An 18,757-nucleotide genomic window follows, 5' to 3' on the forward strand; every position below is an offset into this window, starting at 1 on the left:
TTAGGAGTAGGTTCTTGTTCATGTTTTAGAGTTAGGCATAGGTTCCTGTTCTTCTGTTAGAGTTAGGCATAGGTTCCTTGTAGTCTTTTAGTGTTAGGCATAGGTTCCTGTTCATACTTGACAGTTAGGGGTCGATTGCTCCTGTTGGGTGGCAGTGAGCAGCGCTCACTCGGTAAGCACACGCCTGATTGATGATGCGAAGACATGAGTGCGAGTGCCGTGAGCACGGAGGCCCGATGGCATCTTGGATGGATTGAATTTGCAGCTTGTGACTTTTGTGTTGCAGACCGTCGAGGAGCAGAGTGTGAGTGGCTGCGCCGTTGCGTTGGGCCTCAGGAGAACAGTGTGTGACTGTGTCTCGAGCATCGTGCGTGGCCGTTGGCAGGTAGGTGTGCCTTCCTTTGCAGTAAGCAGTGCTTAGGCGTGAGCCCAGCTCATGCCCCTGTCCTCAGCAGATGGGCTTTCTGCGTGCTTTATTGCTGTGCTTGGTGCCGTCCGGCACAGCAGCAGCAAGGCCGTGAAGACGTACGTAGCCAGGTAGATGCAAATGCGCAGCTGATGGTAGGAATACTCTTGTTGTTGGTGTTCATGAGACAGTGGTCGTGCGTGTGCGATCAAGCTCAGGGAGAAGTTGATTCTTGCCTGTTCAGCTCTGGCTGAAATGCAAGTTTGGCGTCCCTCCTTGTGGTTGGGTCGGAAGACCAAGGCTATCTTGAGAGCACGTCTGTGAGTCAGGCTGGGAGTTTTTGCTAGCAGGAAGTCACAGCGTCGGAGCGCACGAATGGAATGATGGCTCTCGTTTCCCCCTTGTAGAAAGCAGCCTCCTGGAGAGCAGCAGAGCAGCAGGCTGTCTGCGCTATGGCCGCTGAAGTGCGTTTCTCGCCCCCTGAGGTCCCTGAGCCCACGCTGATGGAGAACGTGCTGCGCTCCGGCCTCTTGTTTGGAGCCGTTTTGCAGCTTGTGTGCGTGTGGGCCATAACCCTGCCAGTTCCCAAGTGCCCAGAGACAGTAAGTAGCGCTCTGTTTGATAGAGGTTGATAGAAATGCTGAGGCAATGGGCTGGGAGGGAAGCAGCTGGAGCCGTTGCCTACGGTAGCGCGCCGCGGCATTGCCGAGGGTGCGGCAGTTTGTTGTGTGCTTCCTTGGGCGTGCGTGCTGTTCGTGGTGGCACGCAAGGAGCCTGGAGGTGCAAGCTCATCTTATGGTGGTGCTGCTGCTGCTGCCTCTGTGGGCTGTGAGTGGCAGGCAGGGCGTCCCCCTGTGCAGGGACTGCCTTGCAGGCAAGGCCTGTAGACTGTAGGTGACATGGGATTTTTGGGAAGAAGACAGAGGTGGAGTTTCTGTTGTGCCCTGATGTCAGGAAGGCAATGTGCAGCACTGGCACCCAGAGCTGCCCAGTCAGGTGACTTGAGCTCCCAAAGCGAGCTGTGGGGCAATTGTCAGAAAGTTCCCTGACTTGACTGTTGGTGAATTGATTCGTGTAGGACTGGGACGGCTTGGAGTCTAAGACTTGGGAGACGGTGAAGAAACCAAAGGCAAGTGCTGCACAGCTAAGCAAGAAAGCCAAGAAGGAAAGCCAAAAGAAACGGTGAGGGCTTGAGCGCTAAGCCTCCAAGGCCAAAGGAAGCAGCTGGAATGCTGGCTGAGAGGTGCTCCAAAGGCAGCGCACTGTCCGTCTGGTTTTGTGGCGTGGCCGTGCTTTCCCTTGCCCGGACATTGGAGAGGAACTGAGGAAGCTGGAAGGGCTTCTGATGCGCGACCAAGAAATCGGACTTTGCCTGTGCGGGATTTCATGTGTGGCAAGAGCTGGGGACGCTGCATTCCTTCAGGGTCCTTCAGCTCGATAGCTGTTTCAGAATGTTGATGATGAGGTGAACTTAGCGCATGTCGCTGGTCCTGAGCGGTATCCAGCCTATTTTCTTGTCTGTTGACGTATCTACAGAATGCAACCCAAATCCCTTAGTTTAAAATAAAAGGGAAAGAAAGCTTTTAGACCTGGTGCTGCCTCTTTCAGTAGCTGGTCCAAACATGCCTGGCTTGGGCTGGCAGTGGCAGGGCGATGAACGGGCCGGCTTCACGTCCCTCCCTGGCGATGGAGCTGCTTTTCCCGCGTTTCCATGCTGGTCTTGCCCAGCGGTGGCCTTTCAGCCAAAGCGTAAGTGCGAGCGAAGCGTGTGAGCATCAGCTTGCTCTGTGAGGCGTGAGAGAAAGAAAAGGAGAGGAAGCAGCGCGCGAGGAAGCCAGGTGTCCCTGCACTCAGCCCCTTGAGCTCGTCCCTCCAGCTTCCCTGGTGGCTTTTTCAGCCTTGTGTAGCACTGACTGTTCCTGCTTGCCCTGGGAAGGCCAGCTGCAGCTGCGGGCAGCCGTGGCCTGCACGTCAGGCTGCCGTTGAGCCGCGAGGAGTTCAAGTGCGGGTGGGCTGGTGTGAAGAGCAGCGCTGGGAGTGGGGCAGGAGGAGAGGGCAGCGGGAGGGCTGCAGGTGAGCGCGCCTCGGGCCCAGAGCTCAGGCGTGAGCCGGGAGGGCAGCGAGCCGTGCTGCGCTGCTTCAGCTGCAGTGGCTTGGAGCGCGTCATGGGCAGCGGCGCGTGTGGAGCGTCTGGGTGCTGCGAGGGCACCTTGGTGAGCCGGAGCCCGAGAGAGGAGAGGAGAGCAGAGGAGAGCAGAGGTCGCACGTCAAGAGTGTCTGCCTGCCATTTTGGCTTGGCGCGTCGGCGTCTTCCTCCATCCACGAAGGAGCCTGCACGGTGCACTGGGTCCAGCGTGCTACACGGCACTGCCTTCTGCTGCCTGCCTGCCTGCCTGCCTGGCCGCCTGCCTGCTGCACTGCTGGAGAGGAAAGAGCGGATTGTCGGGCTGCGTGCAGCCAAGGAGCTGGCTGCAAAGGAGGGAAAGGGAGTATTGAGGAGCGGTTAGTGCGTGTTAGGTTTGGGTGTGGATGCAGCGGGGGCCGAGTCACCTCCATCAGCTGCTGGGGGCTGGGGCCGAGCCCGGTGCGTGGGGCTGCGCTGCGGGCAGGAGGGCTGCGGGGCTGGGGCAGTGGTGTGGGTGCAGCACCTGGGGCCGTGAGAGGGCGTGCAGCAGGGAGGGCGTTGGGCCCGAGCCGCGCTCGTGTTTGTGGCAGCACAGGGGCTGCAGGGGATGGCAGGAGCGCAGAGCAGAGCGGGGAGAGCCGGGCTGTATGAAGGCCAGGGCATGAAGTCTTCCCTTGGCAGCTACGGAGCTGCTGGGCTTTTCCCCCAAGTCTTCAGACTGTGGGGTGATAAGGCTCCGCAGCAAAGCCAGCCGGGCCCTCCTGATACCTAGGAAAGGGCAAAACAAATCAGAGTCTTTCAAGAGCACAAAGCAGTGAAGCACAGCACAAGCCATTTATTGCCTGCGTAGGTGATCTTCTCCAGGCATGTCCATTGGAGATGTGCAGACTGCGTGTGGACAGAAAGCAAACGGAAGGCAGGGGAGGGGCGGGGAGGGAGGGGAGGGGAGGAGAAGAAAGTAAGAAATGAAAGGAAAGAAAAAGGGAAATGTGAAGGGGAAGAGAGAAAGAGAAAAGGAAAGGAAGAGAAAAGAGAAGCAAGGCAAAGAAAAGCAAGGCAAAGGAAAGCAAAAGGGGGAAAAGGGAAAAGGCAGAAAAGGAGAAGAAGACAAGTCGCATGCCGCCGGCGCCACCCGAGGGGAATCCGGCAGCGGCCCCCCCCAGCTGCCCCTCCCCCTCGTCCAGGCCCCGGGCCGCCCCCAGGCCGGCCTTAGCAACGTGACGCCGCAGGCGGTTGGTAGGGCCGGGGCAGGAAGTGCTTGGTGCCGGCGGAGAGCACTTCCGGGGCAGCGCGGCATGGCGGCGCCGGGCCGGTGAGCGGGGCCGGGAGGAGCGGGCTGTGTGCTGGGAGCGGGGTCGGGCCTGGGTGCGGGGGCATGGAGGGGCGCTCGGGGGAGGAGCTGGCGGTGCTGCCGGCACGCAGAGGCGATGCGTGCGGCGCCGGCGAGTGGTGCGGGGTCGGGGGGCAGCTTCCTGTGAGGGAAGGCTGTGCGAGTGCGGAGCTTTGTTGGTGTTTGGGGTGTGCGAAGGAGGAGGCCCCGTAGGGCCTGGTTGTAGGCAGCAAAGCCCGGGCGGGCGGTGGAGCAAGGCGCCCGGGTGCTGTGTTGGCCGGAGGGTGTGGAGCTGGAAGAAGGTTTGTGAAGATGTGCTTGCTGTGGACGTCCCTTCTTGGGCCGAGCCAGGGCTGCCGTTGTGTGTGATTGTGTTTGTTGCTTGGGAGAAGTGCTGCCTCAGTAGAGTGGGGGGAGGGAGAGGGAGATTGTAAGACTGCCATCAGTCAGGAGCCCGGCACGTTTCTGCCTGCTTGGCTCATGCTGTTGTGTGGGTCCCCGCGAAGCATCGGTGAGCCAGGGTGGCCCCGTGTGTGTGCCAGCATTGTGCGCGGATGTGGAATGGAGTGAGAGTGATTGTAATGAAAATGCAGCTGGCCGTATTTCTGGTAGGGAATGGTTGAATCCGCAGCCGTGAGGCGCAAGAGGAGGCGCTGGATGCTAAGGTGGAAAGCGGAGCTTGTGTGTGCCAGGAGGCAGGCGTGGTGAGGTGCGCTTTGGAGCCTGCTGTTGTTGGCGCTGGGCTCGGGAGGCCCCTGAACATGGCGCTGTGTGCTGCGTGTGCCAGCCCCAAGAGATTCCCGTGTGGAAGAAGGGAGAGGCTGAAGGAGGCCGAGGGCCCTTTTCTCGGGGCCGGCTCCTCTGTGGCCTCTTGCTTGCCGGAGAGAAGGGCTGCCCGCTGGGCACAGGGAGCGCCTTCTAGCTGCCGTCCCGTGCCCTGTCCTGCAGCCCCCTCCTCATGCTATGTGGAACGCCATTGGCAGCAGTGCGGCTGCCATTTTAGAACCTTCGCCGCATCACAGCCGTCACCTTGGTCACCGCTGCCCCGGCCAACGCACTCGCCTCTGTGAGCTCTGGCAGCCATGTCAGGAGCAAAGAGAGCGAGGGGCGAAGCTTGCCCTATTTCCCATCGGAAGGGAGAGCTGGGGGCCCCAGTAGCGAAGAGGAGGAGGGGGGCCGCCTTGACCATCAAGCGGAGGAGGAAGGAGAAGAGAGTCCGTTTCCATCGCGCCTGGACCAGCGCTGTGACCACCTCCGTGGAGCCCATGGAGGTGGATCCACCTCCGGATGAGCCCATGGAGGTGGATCCGCCTCCGGATGAGCCCATGGAGGTGGATCCGCCTGCGGCACAGCTGGCCTGGCACCACACCACCGTGCCAGGCCCCGCATGGGCGCCGTCACAGCTCCACCGCCATCGCTGGTCCAGGCGCTCGGCTCCTTACCCGCTGCGCGGCCCCCGCCCCCAGCATTAGCTGGGTGGCATGAGTTACCATCTGCTCCTCCTCTGGAGCCAATTCTGCGGGCCCCCAGCTCCATCTTCACCCTGTTAAGTCCCCGTCCCTGGTTTACTTGTTGATTTTAGTGTTAAGTTTAGTGTTAGTGTTAGGATTAGGTTATTGTTCACGTTTTAGTGTTAGGAGTAGGTTCTTGTTCATGTTTGAGAGTTAGGAGTAGGTTCTTGTTCATGTTTTAGAGTTAGGAGTAGGTTCTTGTTCATGTTTTAGAGTTAGGCATAGGTTCCTGTTCTTCTGTTAGAGTTAGGCATAGGTTCCTTGTAGTCTTTTAGTGTTAGGCATAGGTTCCTGTTCATACTTGACAGTTAGGGGTCGATTGCTCCTGTTGGGTGGCAGTGAGCAGCGCTCACTCGGTAAGCACACGCCTGATTGATGATGCGAAGACATGAGTGCGAGTGCCGTGAGCACGGAGGCCCGATGGCATCTTGGATGGATTGAATTTGCAGCTTGTGACTTTTGTGTTGCAGACTGTCGAGGAGCAGAGTGTGAGTGGCTGCGCCGTTGCGTTGGGCCTCAGGAGAACAGTGTGTGACTGTGTCTCGAGCATCGTGCGTGGCCGTTGGCAGGTAGGTGTGCCTTCCTTTGCAGTAAGCAGTGCTTAGGCGTGAGCCCAGCTCATGCCCCTGTCCTCAGCAGATGGGCTTTCTGCGTGCTTTATTGCTGTGCTTGGTGCCGTCCGGCACAGCAGCAGCAAGGCCGTGAAGACGTACGTAGCCAGGTAGATGCAAATGCGCAGCTGATGGTAGGAATACTCTTGTTGTTGGTGTTCATGAGACAGTGGTCGTGCGTGTGCGATCAAGCTCAGGGAGAAGTTGATTCTTGCCTGTTCAGCTCTGGCTGAAATGCAAGTTTGGCGTCCCTCCTTGTGGTTGGGTCGGAAGACCAAGGCTATCTTGAGAGCACGTCTGTGAGTCAGGCTGGGAGTTTTTGCTAGCAGGAAGTCACAGCGTCGGAGCGCACGAATGGAATGATGGCTCTCGTTTGCCCCTTGTAGAAAGCAGCCTCCTGGAGAGCAGCAGAGCAGCAGGCTGTGTGCGCTATGGCCGCTGAAGTGCGTTTCTCGCCCCCTGAGGTCCCTGAGCCCACGCTGATGGAGAACGTGCTGCGCTCCGGCCTCTTGTTTGGAGCCGTTTTCCAGCTGGTGTGCGTGTGGGCCATAACCCTGCCAGTTCCCAAGTGCCCAGAGACAGTAAGTAGCGCTCTGTTTGATAGAGGTTGATAGAAATGCTGAGGCAATGGGCTGGGAGGGAAGCAGCTGGAGCCGTTGCCTACGGTAGCGCGCCGCGGCATTGCTGAGGGTGCGGCAGTTTGTTGTGTGCTTCCTTGGGCGTGCGTGCTGTTCGTGGTGGCACGCAAGGAGCCTGGAGGTGCAAGCTCATCTTATGGTGGTGCTGCTGCTGCTGCCTCTGTGGGCTGTGAGTGGCAGGCAGGGCGTCCCCCTGTGCAGGGACTGCCTTGCAGGCAAGGCCTGTAGACTGTAGGTGACGTGGGATTTTTGGGCACAAGACAGAGGTGGAGTTTCTGTTGTGCCCTGATGTCAGGAAGGCAATGTGCAGCACTGGCACCCAGAGCTGCCCAGTCAGGTGACTTGAGCTCCCAAAGCGAGCTGTGGGGCAATTGTCAGAAAGTTCCCTGACTTGACTGTTGGTGAATTGATTCGTGTAGGACTGGGACGGCTTGGAGTCTAAGACTTGGGAGACGGTGAAGAAACCAAAGGCAAGTGCTGCACAGCTAAGCAAGAAAGCCAAGAAGGAAAGCCAAAAGAAACGGTGAGGGCTTGAGCGCTAAGCCTCCAAGGCCAAAGGAAGCAGCTGGAATGCTGGCTGAGAGGTGCTCCAAAGGCAGCGCACTGTCCGTCTGGTTTTGTGGCGTGGCCGTGCTTTCCCTTGCCCGGACATTGGAGAGGAACTGAGGAAGCTGGAAGGGCTTCTGATGCGCGACCAAGAAATCGGACTTTGCCTGTGCGGGATTTCATGTGTGGCAAGAGCTGGGGACGCTGCATTCCTTCAGGGTCCTTCAGCTCGATAGCTGTTTCAGAATGTTGATGATGAGGTGAACTTAGCGCATGTCGCTGGTCCTGAGCGGTATCCAGCCTATTTTCTTGTCTGTTGACGTATCTACAGAATGCAACCCAAATCCCTTAGTTTAAAATAAAAGGGAAAGAAAGCTTTTAGACCTGGTGCTGCCTCTTTCAGTAGCTGGTCCAAACATGCCTGGCTTGGGCTGGCAGTGGCAGGGCGATGAACGGGCCGGCTTCACGTCCCTCCCTGGCGATGGAGCTGCTTTTCCCGCGTTTCCATGCTGGTCTTGCCCAGTGGTGGCCTTTCAGCCAAAGCGTAAGTGCGAGCGAAGCGTGTGAGCATCAGCTTGCTCTGTGAGGCGTGAGAGAAAGAAAAGGAGAGGAAGCAGCGCGCGAGGAAGCCAGGTGTCCCTGCACTCAGCCCCTTGAGCTCGTCCCTCCAGCTTCCCTGGTGGCTTTTTCAGCCTTGTGTAGCACTGACTGTTCCTGCTTGCCCTGGGAAGGCCAGCTGCAGCTGCGGGCAGCCGTGGCCTGCACGTCAGGCTGCCGTTGAGCCGCGAGGAGTTCAAGTGCGGGTGGGCTGGTGTGAAGAGCAGCGCTGGGAGTGGGGCAGGAGGAGAGGGCAGCGGGAGGGCTGCAGGTGAGCGCGCCTCGGGCCCAGAGCTCAGGCGTGAGCCGGGAGGGCAGCGAGCCGTGCTGCGCTGCTTCAGCTGCAGTGGCTTGGAGCGCGTCATGGGCAGCGGCGCGTGTGGAGCGTCTGGGTGCTGCGAGGGCACCTTGGTGAGCCGGAGCCCGAGAGAGGAGAGGAGAGCAGAGGAGAGCAGAGGTCGCACGTCAAGAGTGTCTGCCTGCCATTTTGGCTTGGCGCGTCGGCGTCTTCCTCCATCCACGAAGGAGCCTGCACGGTGCACTGGGTCCAGCGTGCTACACGGCACTGCCTTCTGCTGCCTGCCTGCCTGCCTGCCTGCCTGGCCGCCTGCCTGCTGCACTGCTGGAGAGGAAAGAGCGGATTGTCGGGCTGCGTGCAGCCAAGGAGCTGGCTGCAAAGGAGGGAAAGGGAGTATTGAGGAGCGGTTAGTGCGTGTTAGGTTTGGGTGTGGATGCAGCGGGGGCCGAGTCACCTCCATCAGCTGCTGGGGGCTGGGGCCGAGCCCGGTGCGTGGGGCTGCGCTGCGGGCAGGAGGGCTGCGGGGCTGGGGCAGTGGTGTGGGTGCAGCACCTGGGGCTGTGAGAGGGCGTGCAGCAGGGAGGGCGTTGGGCCCGAGCCGCGCTCGTGTTTGTGGCAGCACAGGGGCTGCAGGGGATGGCAGGAGCGCAGAGCAGAGCGGGGAGAGCCGGGCTGTATGAAGGCCAGGGCATGAAGTCTTCCCTTGGCAGCTACGGAGCTGCTGGGCTTTTCCCCCAAGTCTTCAGACTGTGGGGTGATAAGGCTCCGCAGCAAAGCCAGCCGGGCCCTCCTGATACCTAGGAAAGGGCAAAACAAATCAGAGTCTTTCAAGAGCACAAAGCAGTGAAGCACAGCACAAGCCATTTATTGCCTGCGTAGGTGATCTTCTCCAGGCATGTCCATTGGAGATGTGCAGACTGCGTGTGGACAGAAAGCAAACGGAAGGCAGGGGAGGGGCGGGGAGGGGAGGGGAGGGGCGGGGAGGGGAGGAGAAGAAAGTAAGAAATGAAAGGAAAGAAAAAGGGAAATGTGAAGGGGAAGAGAGAAAGAGAAAAGGAAAGGAAGAGAAAAGAGAAGCAAGGCAAAGAAAAGCAAGGCAAAGGAAAGCAAAAGGGGGAAAAGGGAAAAGGCAGAAAAGGAGAAGAAGACAAGTCGCATGCCGCCGGCGCCACCCGAGGGGAATCCGGCAGCGGCCCCCCCCCAGCTGCCCCTCCCCCTCGTCCAGGCCCCGGGCCGCCCCCAGGCCGGCCTTAGCAACGTGACGCCGCAGGCGGTTGGTAGGGCCGGGGCAGGAAGTGCTTGGTGCCGGCGGAGAGCACTTCCGGGGCAGCGCGGCATGGCGGCGCCGGGCCGGTGAGCGGGGCCGGGAGGAGCGGGCTGTGTGCTGGGAGCGGGGTCGGGCCTGGGTGCGGGGGCATGGAGGGGCGCTCGGGGGAGGAGCTGGCGGTGCTGCCGGCACGCAGAGGCGATGCGTGCGGCGCCGGCGAGTGGTGCGGGGTCGGGGGGCAGCTTCCTGTGAGGGAAGGCTGTGCGAGTGCGGAGCTTTGTTGGTGTTTGGGGTGTGCGAAGGAGGAGGCCCCGTAGGGCCTGGTTGTAGGCAGCAAAGCCCGGGCGGGCGGTGGAGCAAGGCGCCCGGGTGCTGTGTTGGCCGGAGGGTGCGGAGCTGGAAGAAGGTTTGTGAAGATGTGCTTGCTGTGGACGTCCCTTCTTGGGCCGAGCCAGGGCTGCCGTTGTGTGTGATTGTGTTTGTTGCTTGGGAGAAGTGCTGCCTCAGTAGAGTGGGGGGAGGGAGAGGGAGATTGTAAGACTGCCATCAGTCAGGAGCCCGGCACGTTTCTGCCTGCTTGGCTCATGCTGTTGTGTGGGTCCCCGCGAAGCATCGGTGAGCCAGGGTGGCCCCGTGTGTGTGCCAGCATTGTGCGCGGATGTGGAATGGAGTGAGAGTGATTGTAATGAAAATGCAGCTGGCCGTATTTCTGGTAGGGAATGGTTGAATCCGCAGCCGTGAGGCGCAAGAGGAGGCGCTGGATGCTAAGGTGGAAAGCGGAGCTTGTGTGTGCCAGGAGGCAGGCGTGGTGAGGTGCGCTTTGGAGCCTGCTGTTGTTGGCGCTGGGCTCGGGAGGCCCCTGAACATGGCGCTGTGTGCTGCGTGTGCCAGCCCCAAGAGATTCCCGTGTGGAAGAAGGGAGAGGCTGAAGGAGGCCGAGGGCCCTTTTCTCGGGGCCGGCTCCTCTGTGGCCTCTTGCTTGCCGGAGAGAAGGGCTGCCCGCTGGGCACAGGGAGCGCCTTCTAGCTGCCGTCCCGTGCCCTGTCCTGCAGCCCCCTCCTCATGCTATGTGGAACGCCATTGGCAGCAGTGCGGCTGCCATTTTAGAACCTTCGCCGCATCACAGCCGTCACCTTGGTCACCGCTGCCCCGGCCAACGCACTCGCCTCTGTGAGCTCTGGCAGCCATGTCAGGAGCAAAGAGAGCGAGGGGCGAAGCTTGCCCTATTTCCCATCGGAAGGGAGAGCTGGGGGCCCCAGTAGCGAAGAGGAGGAGGGGGGCCGCCTTGACCATCAAGCGGAGGAGGAAGGAGAAGAGAGTCCGTTTCCATCGCGCCTGGACCAGCGCTGTGACCACCTCCGTGGAGCCCATGGAGGTGGATCCACCTCCGGATGAGCCCATGGAGGTGGATCCGCCTCCGGATGAGCCCATGGAGGTGGATCCGCCTGCGGCACAGCTGGCCTGGCACCACACCACCGTGCCAGGCCCCGCATGGGCGCCGTCACAGCTCCACCGCCATCGCTGGTCCAGGCGCTCGGCTCCTTACCCGCTGCGCGGCCCCCGCCCCCAGCATTAGCTGGGTGGCATGAGTTACCATCTGCTCCTCCTCTGGAGCCAATTCTGCGGGCCCCCAGCTCCATCTTCACCCTGTTAAGTCCCCGTCCCTGGTTTACTTGTTGATTTTAGTGTTAAGTTTAGTGTTAGTGTTAGGATTAGGTTATTGTTCACGTTTTAGTGTTAGGAGTAGGTTCTTGTTCATGTTTGAGAGTTAGGAGTAGGTTCTTGTTCATGTTTTAGAGTTAGGCATAGGTTCCTGTTCTTCTGTTAGAGTTAGGCATAGGTTCCTTGTAGTCTTTTAGTGTTAGGCATAGGTTCCTGTTCATACTTGACAGTTAGGGGTCGATTGCTCCTGTTGGGTGGCAGTGAGCAGCGCTCACTCGGTAAGCACACGCCTGATTGATGATGCGAAGACATGAGTGCGAGTGCCGTGAGCACGGAGGCCTGATGGCATCTTGGATGGATTGAATTTGCAGCTTGTGACTTTTGTGTTGCAGACCGTCGAGGAGCAGAGTGTGAGTGGCTGCGCCGTTGCGTTGGGCCTCAGGAGAACAGTGTGTGACTGTGTCTCGAGCATCGTGCGTGGCCGTTGGCAGGTAGGTGTGCCTTCCTTTGCAGTAAGCAGTGCTTAGGCGTGAGCCCAGCTCATGCCCCTGTCCTCAGCAGATGGGCTTTCTGCGTGCTTTATTGCTGTGCTTGGTGCCGTCCGGCACAGCAGCAGCAAGGCCGTGAAGACGTACGTAGCCAGGTAGATGCAAATGCGCAGCTGATGGTAGGAATACTCTTGTTGTTGGTGTTCATGAGACAGTGGTCGTGCGTGTGCGATCAAGCTCAGGGAGAAGTTGATTCTTGCCTGTTCAGCTCTGGCTGAAATGCAAGTTTGGCGTCCCTCCTTGTGGTTGGGTCGGAAGACCAAGGCTATCTTGAGAGCACGTCTGTGAGTCAGGCTGGGAGTTTTTGCTAGCAGGAAGTCACAGCGTCGGAGCGCACGAATGGAATGATGGCTCTCGTTTGCCCCTTGTAGAAAGCAGCCTCCTGGAGAGCAGCAGAGCAGCAGGCTGTGTGCGCTATGGCCGCTGAAGTGCGTTTCTCGCCCCCTGAGGTCCCTGAGCCCACGCTGATGGAGAACGTGCTGCGCTCCGGCCTCTTGTTTGGAGCCGTTTTCCAGCTGGTGTGCGTGTGGGCCATAACCCTGCCAGTTCCCAAGTGCCCAGAGACAGTAAGTAGCGCTCTGTTTGATAGAGGTTGATAGAAATGCTGAGGCAATGGGCTGGGAGGGAAGCAGCTGGAGCCGTTGCCTACGGTAGCGCGCCGCGGCATTGCTGAGGGTGCGGCAGTTTGTTCTGTGCTTCCTTGGGCGTGCGTGCTGTTCGTGGTGGCACGCAAGGAGCCTGGAGGTGCAAGCTCATCTTATCGTGGTGCTGCTGCTGCTGCCTCTGTGGGCTGTGAGTGGCAGGCAGGGCATCCCCCTGTGCAGGGACTGCCTTGCAGGCAAGGCCTGTAGACTGTAGGTGACGTGGGATTTTTGGGAAGAAGACAGAGGTGGAGTTTCTGTTGTGCCCTGATGTCAGGAAGGCAATGTGCAGCACTGGCACCCAGAGCTGCCCAGTCAGGTGACTTGAGCTCCCAAAGCGAGCTGTGGGGCAATTGTCAGAAAGTTCCCTGACTTGACTGTTGGTGAATTGATTCGTGTAGGACTGGGACGGCTTGGAGTCTAAGACTTGGGAGACGGTGAAGAAACCAAAGGCAAGTGCTGCACAGCTAAGCAAGAAAGCCAAGAAGGAAAGCCAAAAGAAACGGTGAGGGCTTGAGCGCTAAGCCTCCAAGGCCAAAGGAAGCAGCTGGAATGCTGGCTGAGAGGTGCTCCAAAGGCAGCGCACTGTCCGTCTGGTTTTGTGGCGTGGCCGTGCTTTCCCTTGCCCGGACATTGGAGAGGAACTGAGGAAGCTGGAAGGGCTTCTGATGCGCGACCAAGAAATCGGACTTTGCCTGTGCGGGATTTCATGTGTGGCAAGAGCTGGGGATGCTGCATTCCTTCAGGGTCCTTCAGCTCGATAGCTGTTTCAGAATGTTGATGATGAGGTGAACTTAGCGCATGTCGCTGGTCCTGAGCGGTATCCAGCCTATTTTCTTGTCTGTTGACGTATCTACAGAATGCAACCCAAATCCCTTAGTTTAAAATAAAAGGGAAAGAAAGCTTTTAGACCTGGTGCTGCCTCTTTCAGTAGCTGGTCCAAACATGCCTGGCTTGGGCTGGCAGTGGCAGGGCGATGAACGGGCCGGCTTCACGTCCCTCCCTGGCGATGGAGCTGCTTTTCCCGCGTTTCCATGCTGGTCTTGCCCAGTGGTGGCCTTTCAGCCAAAGCGTAAGTGCGAGCGAAGCGTGTGAGCATCAGCTTGCTCTGTGAGGCGTGAGAGAAAGAAAAGGAGAGGAAGCAGCGCGCGAGGAAGCCAGGTGTCCCTGCACTCAGCCCCTTGAGCTCGTCCCTCCAGCTTCCCTGGTGGCTTTTTCAGCCTTGTGTAGCACTGACTGTTCCTGCTTGCCCTGGGAAGGCCAGCTGCAGCTGCGGGCAGCCGTGGCCTGCACGTCAGGCTGCCGTTGAGCCGCGAGGAGTTCAAGTGCGGGTGGGCTGGTGTGAAGAGCAGCGCTGGGAGTGGGGCAGGAGGAGAGGGCAGCGGGAGGGCTGCAGGTGAGCGCGCCTCGGGCCCAGAGCTCAGGCGTGAGCCGGGAGGGCAGCGAGCCGTGCTGCGCTGCTTCAGCTGCAGTGGCTTGGAGCGCGTCATGGGCAGCGGCGCGTGTGGAGCGTCTGGGTGCTGCGAGGGCACCTTGGTGAGCCGGAGCCCGAGAGAGGAGAGGAGAGCAGAGGAGAGCAGAGGTCGCACGTCAAGAGTGTCTGCCTGCCATTTTGGCTTGGCGCGTCGGCGTCTTCCTCCATCCACGAAGGAGCCTGCACGGTGCACTGGGTCCAGCGTGCTACACGGCACTGCCTTCTGCTGCCTGCCTGCCTGCCTGCCTGCCTGGCCGCCTGCCTGCTGCACTGCTGGAGAGGAAAGAGCGGATTGTCGGGCTGCGTGCAGCCAAGGAGCTGGCTGCAAAGGAGGGAAAGGGAGTATTGAGGAGCGGTTAGTGCGTGTTAGGTTTGGGTGTGGATGCAGCGGGGGCCGAGTCACCTCCATCAGCTGCTGGGGGCTGGGGCCGAGCCCGGTGCGTGGGGCTGCGCTGCGGGCAGGAGGGCTGCGGGGCTGGGGCAGTGGTGTGGGTGCAGCACCTGGGGCCGTGAGAGGGCGTGCAGCAGGGAGGGCGTTGGGCCCGAGCCGCGCTCGTGTTTGTGGCAGCACAGGGGCTGCAGGGGATGGCAGGAGCGCAGAGCAGAGCGGGGAGAGCCGGGCTGTATGAAGGCCAGGGCATGAAGTCTTCCCTTGGCAGCTACGGAGCTGCTGGGCTTTTCCCCCAAGTCTTCAGACTGTGGGGTGATAAGGCTCCGCAGCAAAGCCAGCCGGGCCCTCCTGATACCTAGGAAAGGGCAAAACAAATCAGAGTCTTTCAAGAGCACAAAGCAGTGAAGCACAGCACAAGCCATTTATTGCCTGCGTAGGTGATCTTCTCCAGGCATGTCCATTGGAGATGTGCAGACTGCGTGTGGACAGAAAGCAAACGGAAGGCAGGGGAGGGGCGGGGAGGGGAGGGGAGGGGCGGGGAGGGGAGGAGAAGAAAGTAAGAAATGAAAGGAAAGAAAAAGGGAAATGTGAAGGGGAAGAGAGAAAGAGAAAAGGAAAGGAAGAGAAAAGAGAAGCAAGGCAAAGAAAAGCAAGGCAAAGGAAAGCAAAAGGGGGAAAAGGGAAAAGGCAGAAAAGGAGAAGAAGACAAGTCGCATGCCGCCGGCGCCACCCGAGGGGAATCCGGCAGCGGCCCCCCCCCAGCTGCCCCTCCCCCTCGTCCAGGCCCCGGGCCGCCCCCAGGCCGGCCTTAGCAACGTGACGCCGCAGGCGGTTGGTAGGGCCGGGGCAGGAAGTGCTTGGTGCCGGCGGAGAGCACTTCCGGGGCAGCGCGGCACGGCGGCGCCGGGCCGGTGAGCGGGGCCGGGAGGAGCGGGCTGTGTGCTGGGAGCGGGGTCGGGCCTGGGTGCGGGGGCATGGAGGGGCGCTCGGGGGAGGAGCTGGCGGTGCTGCCGGCACGCAGAGGCGATGCGTGCGGCGCCGGCGAGTGGTGCGGGGTCGGGGGGCAGCTTCCTGTGAGGGAAGGCCGTGCGAGTGCGGAGCTTTGTTGGTGTTTGGGGTGTGCGAAGGAGGAGGCCCCGTAGGGCCTGGTTGTAGGCAGCAAAGCCCGGGCGGGCGGTGGAGCAAGGCGCCCGGGTGCTGTGTTGGCCGGAGGGTGCGGAGCTGGAAGAAGGTTTGTGAAGATGTGCTTGCTGTGGACGTCCCTTCTTGGGCCGAGCCAGGGCTGCCGTTGTGTGTGATTGTGTTTGTTGCTTGGGAGAAGTGCTGCCTCAGTAGAGTGGGGGGAGGGAGAGGGAGATTGTAAGACTGCCATCAGTCAGGAGCCCGGCACGTTTCTGCCTGCTTGGCTCATGCTGTTGTGTGGGTCCCCGCGAAGCATCGGTGAGCCAGGGTGGCCCCGTGTGTGTGCCAGCATTGTGCGCGGATGTGGAATGGAGTGAGAGTGATTGTAATGAAAATGCAGCTGGCCGTATTTCTGGTAGGGAATGGTTGAATCCGCAGCCGTGAGGCGCAAGAGGAGGCGCTGGATGCTAAGGTGGAAAGCGGAGCTTGTGTGTGCCAGGAGGCAGGCGTGGTGAGGTGCGCTTTGGAGCCTGCTGTTGTTGGCGCTGGGCTCGGGAGGCCCCTGAACATGGCGCTGTGTGCTGCGTGTGCCAGCCCCAAGAGATTCCCGTGTGGAAGAAGGGAGAGGATGAAGGAGGCCGAGGGCCCTTTTCTCGGGGCCGGCTCCTCTGTGGCCTCTTGCTTGCCGCAGAGAAGGGCTGCCCGCTGGGCACAGGGAGCGCCTTCTAGCTGCCGTCCCGTGCCCTGTCCTGCAGCCCCCTCCTCATGCTATGTGGAACGCCATTGGCAGCAGTGCGGCTGCCATTTTAGAACCTTCGCCGCATCACAGCCGTCACCTTGGTCACCGCTGCCCCGGCCAACGCACTCGCCTCTGTGAGCTCTGGCAGCCATGTCAGGAGCAAAGAGAGCGAGGGGTGAAGCTTGCCCTATTTCCCATCGGAAGGGAGAGCTGGGGGCCCCAGTAGCGAAGAGGAGGAGGGGGGCCGCCTTGACCATCAAGCGGAGGAGGAAGGAGAAGAGAGTCCGTTTCCATCGCGCCTGGACCAGCGCTGTGACCACCTCCGTGGAGCCCATGGAGGTGGATCCACCTCCGGATGAGCCCATGGAGGTGGATCCGCCTCCGGATGAGCCCATGGAGGTGGATCCGCCTGCGGCACAGCTGGCCTGGCACCACACCACCGTGCCAGGCCCCGCATGGGCGCCGTCACAGCTCCACCGCCATCGCTGGTCCAGGCGCTCGGCTCCTTACCCGCTGCGCGGCCCCCGCCCCCAGCATTAGCTGGGTGGCATGAGTTACCATCTGCTCCTCCTCTGGAGCCAATTCTGCGGGCCCCCAGCTCCAACTTCACCCTGTTAAGTCCCCGTCCCTGGTTTACTTGTTGATTTTAGTGTTAAGTTTAGTGTTAGTGTTAGGATTAGGTTATTGTTCACGTTTTAGTGTTAGGAGTAGGTTCTTGTTCATGTTTGAGAGTTAGGAGTAGGTTCTTGTTCATGTTTTAGAGTTAGGCATAGGTTCCTGTTCTTCTGTTAGAGTTAGGCATAGGTTCCTTGTAGTCTTTTAGTGTTAGGCATAGGTTCCTGTTCATACTTGACAGTTAGGGGTCGATTGCTCCTGTTGGGTGGCAGTGAGCAGCGCTCACTCGGTAAGCACACGCCTGATTGATGATGCGAAGACATGAGTGCGAGTGCCGTGAGCACGGAGGCCCGATGGCATCTTGGATGGATTGAATTTGCAGCTTGTGACTTTTGTGTTGCAGAGCGTCGAGGAGCAGAGTGTGAGTGGCTGCGCCGTTGCGTTGGGCCTCAGGAGAACAGTGTGTGACTGTGTCTCGAGCAGCGTGCGTGGCCGTTGGCAGGTAGGTGTGCCTTCCTTTGCAGTAAGCAGTGCTTAGGCGTGAGCCCAGCTCATGCCCCTGTCCTCAGCAGATGGGCTTTCTGCGTGCTTTATTGCTGTGCTTGGTGCCGTCCGGCACAGCAGCAGCAAGGCCGTGAAGACGTACGTAGCCAGGTAGATGCAAATGCGCAGCTGATGGTAGGAATACTCTTGTTGTTGGTGTTCATGAGACAGTGGTCGTGCGTGTGCGATCAAGCTCAGGGAGAAGTTGATTCTTGCCTGTTCAGCTCTGGCTGAAATGCAAGTTTGGCGTCCCTCCTTGTGGTTGGGTCGGAAGACCAAGGCTATCTTGAGAGCACGTCTGTGAGTCAGGCTGGGAGTTTTTGCTAGCAGGAAGTCACAGCGTCGGAGCGCACGAATGGAATGATGGCTCTCGTTTGCCCCTTGTAGAAAGCAGCCTCCTGGAGAGCAGCAGAGCAGCAGGCTGTGTGCGCTATGGCCGCTGAAGTGCGTTTCTCGCCCCCTGAGGTCCCTGAGCCCACGCTGATGGAGAACGTGCTGCGCTCCGGCCTCTTGTTTGGAGCCGTTTTCCAGCTGGTGTGCGTGTGGGCCATAACCCTGCCAGTTCCCAAGTGCCCAGAGACAGTAAGTAGCGCTCTGTTTGATAGAGGTTGATAGAAATGCTGAGGCAATGGGCTGGGAGGGAAGCAGCTGGAGCCGTTGCCTACGGTAGCGCGCCGCGGCATTGCTGAGGGTGCGGCAGTTTGTTGTGTGCTTCCTTGGGCGTGCGTGCTGTTCGTGGTGGCACGCAAGGAGCCTGGAGGTGCAAGCTCATCTTATGGTGGTGCTGCTGCTGCTGCCTCTGTGGGCTGTGAGTGGCAGGCAGGGCGTCCCCCTGTGCAGGGACTGCCTTGCAGGCAAGGCCTGTAGACTGTAGGTGACGTGGGATTTTTGGGCACAAGACAGAGGTGGAGTTTCTGTTGTGCCCTGATGTCAGGAAGGCAATGTGCAGCACTGGCACCCAGAGCTGCCCAGTCAGGTGACTTGAGCTCCCAAAGCGAGCTGTGGGGCAATTGTCAGAAAGTTCCCTGACTTGACTGTTGGTGAATTGATTCGTGTAGGACTGGGACGGCTTGGAGTCTAAGACTTGGGAGACGGTGAAGAAACCAAAGGCAAGTGCTGCACAGCTAAGCAAGAAAGCCAAGAAGGAAAGCCAAAAGAAACGGTGAGGGCTTGAGCGCTAAGCCTCCAAGGCCAAAGGAAGCAGCTGGAATGCTGGCTGAGAGGTGCTCCAAAGGCAGCGCACTGTCCGTCTGGTTTTGTGGCGTGGCCGTGCTTTCCCTTGCCCGGACATTGGAGAGGAACTGAGGAAGCTGGAAGGGCTTCTGATGCGCGACCAAGAAATCGGACTTTGCCTGTGCGGGATTTCATGTGTGGCAAGAGCTGGGGATGCTGCATTCCTTCAGGGTCCTTCAGCTCGATAGCTGTTTCAGAATGTTGATGATGAGGTGAACTTAGCGCATGTCGCTGGTCCTGAGCGGTATCCAGCCTATTTTCTTGTCTGTTGACGTATCTACAGAATGCAACCCAAATCCCTTAGTTTAAAATAAAAGGGAAAGAAAGCTTTTAGACCTGGTGCTGCCTCTTTCAGTAGCTGGTCCAAACATGCCTGGCTTGGGCTGGCAGTGGCAGGGCGATGAACGGGCCGGCTTCACGTCCCTCCCTGGCGATGGAGCTGCTTTTCCCGCGTTTCCAT

The 18,757-nt window shown here is 59.7% G+C and overlaps 1 protein-coding gene across 3 annotated transcripts in view; it reads left to right on the plus strand.

Annotated features, from left to right (window-relative positions):
• LOC125702693 (uncharacterized) overlaps positions 1-18,757 on the plus strand; it is a 166,647-nt gene that overhangs the window by 46,549 nt on the left and 101,341 nt on the right. For 2 of the 3 annotated variants that reach the window (XM_048966304.1, XM_048966305.1), the window contains exons 2-8: positions 11-385; positions 814-1,008; positions 5,843-5,941; positions 11,384-11,482; positions 11,911-12,105; positions 16,925-17,023; positions 17,452-17,646. In XM_048966304.1, coding sequence (XP_048822261.1) covers positions 859-1,008; positions 5,843-5,941; positions 11,384-11,482; positions 11,911-12,105; positions 16,925-17,023; positions 17,452-17,646 — 837 coding nt within the window. In that variant the 5' untranslated portion in view covers positions 11-385; positions 814-858. The remainder of the gene's footprint in view (positions 1-10; positions 386-813; positions 1,009-5,842; positions 5,942-11,383; positions 11,483-11,910; positions 12,106-16,924; positions 17,024-17,451; positions 17,647-18,757) is intronic. The other variant, XM_048966303.1, reaches the window with a different exon arrangement.

This window comes from Lagopus muta, chromosome 19 (genome assembly GCF_023343835.1).
Source record: "Lagopus muta isolate bLagMut1 chromosome 19, bLagMut1 primary, whole genome shotgun sequence".
NCBI lineage: Eukaryota > Metazoa > Chordata > Aves > Galliformes > Phasianidae > Lagopus > Lagopus muta.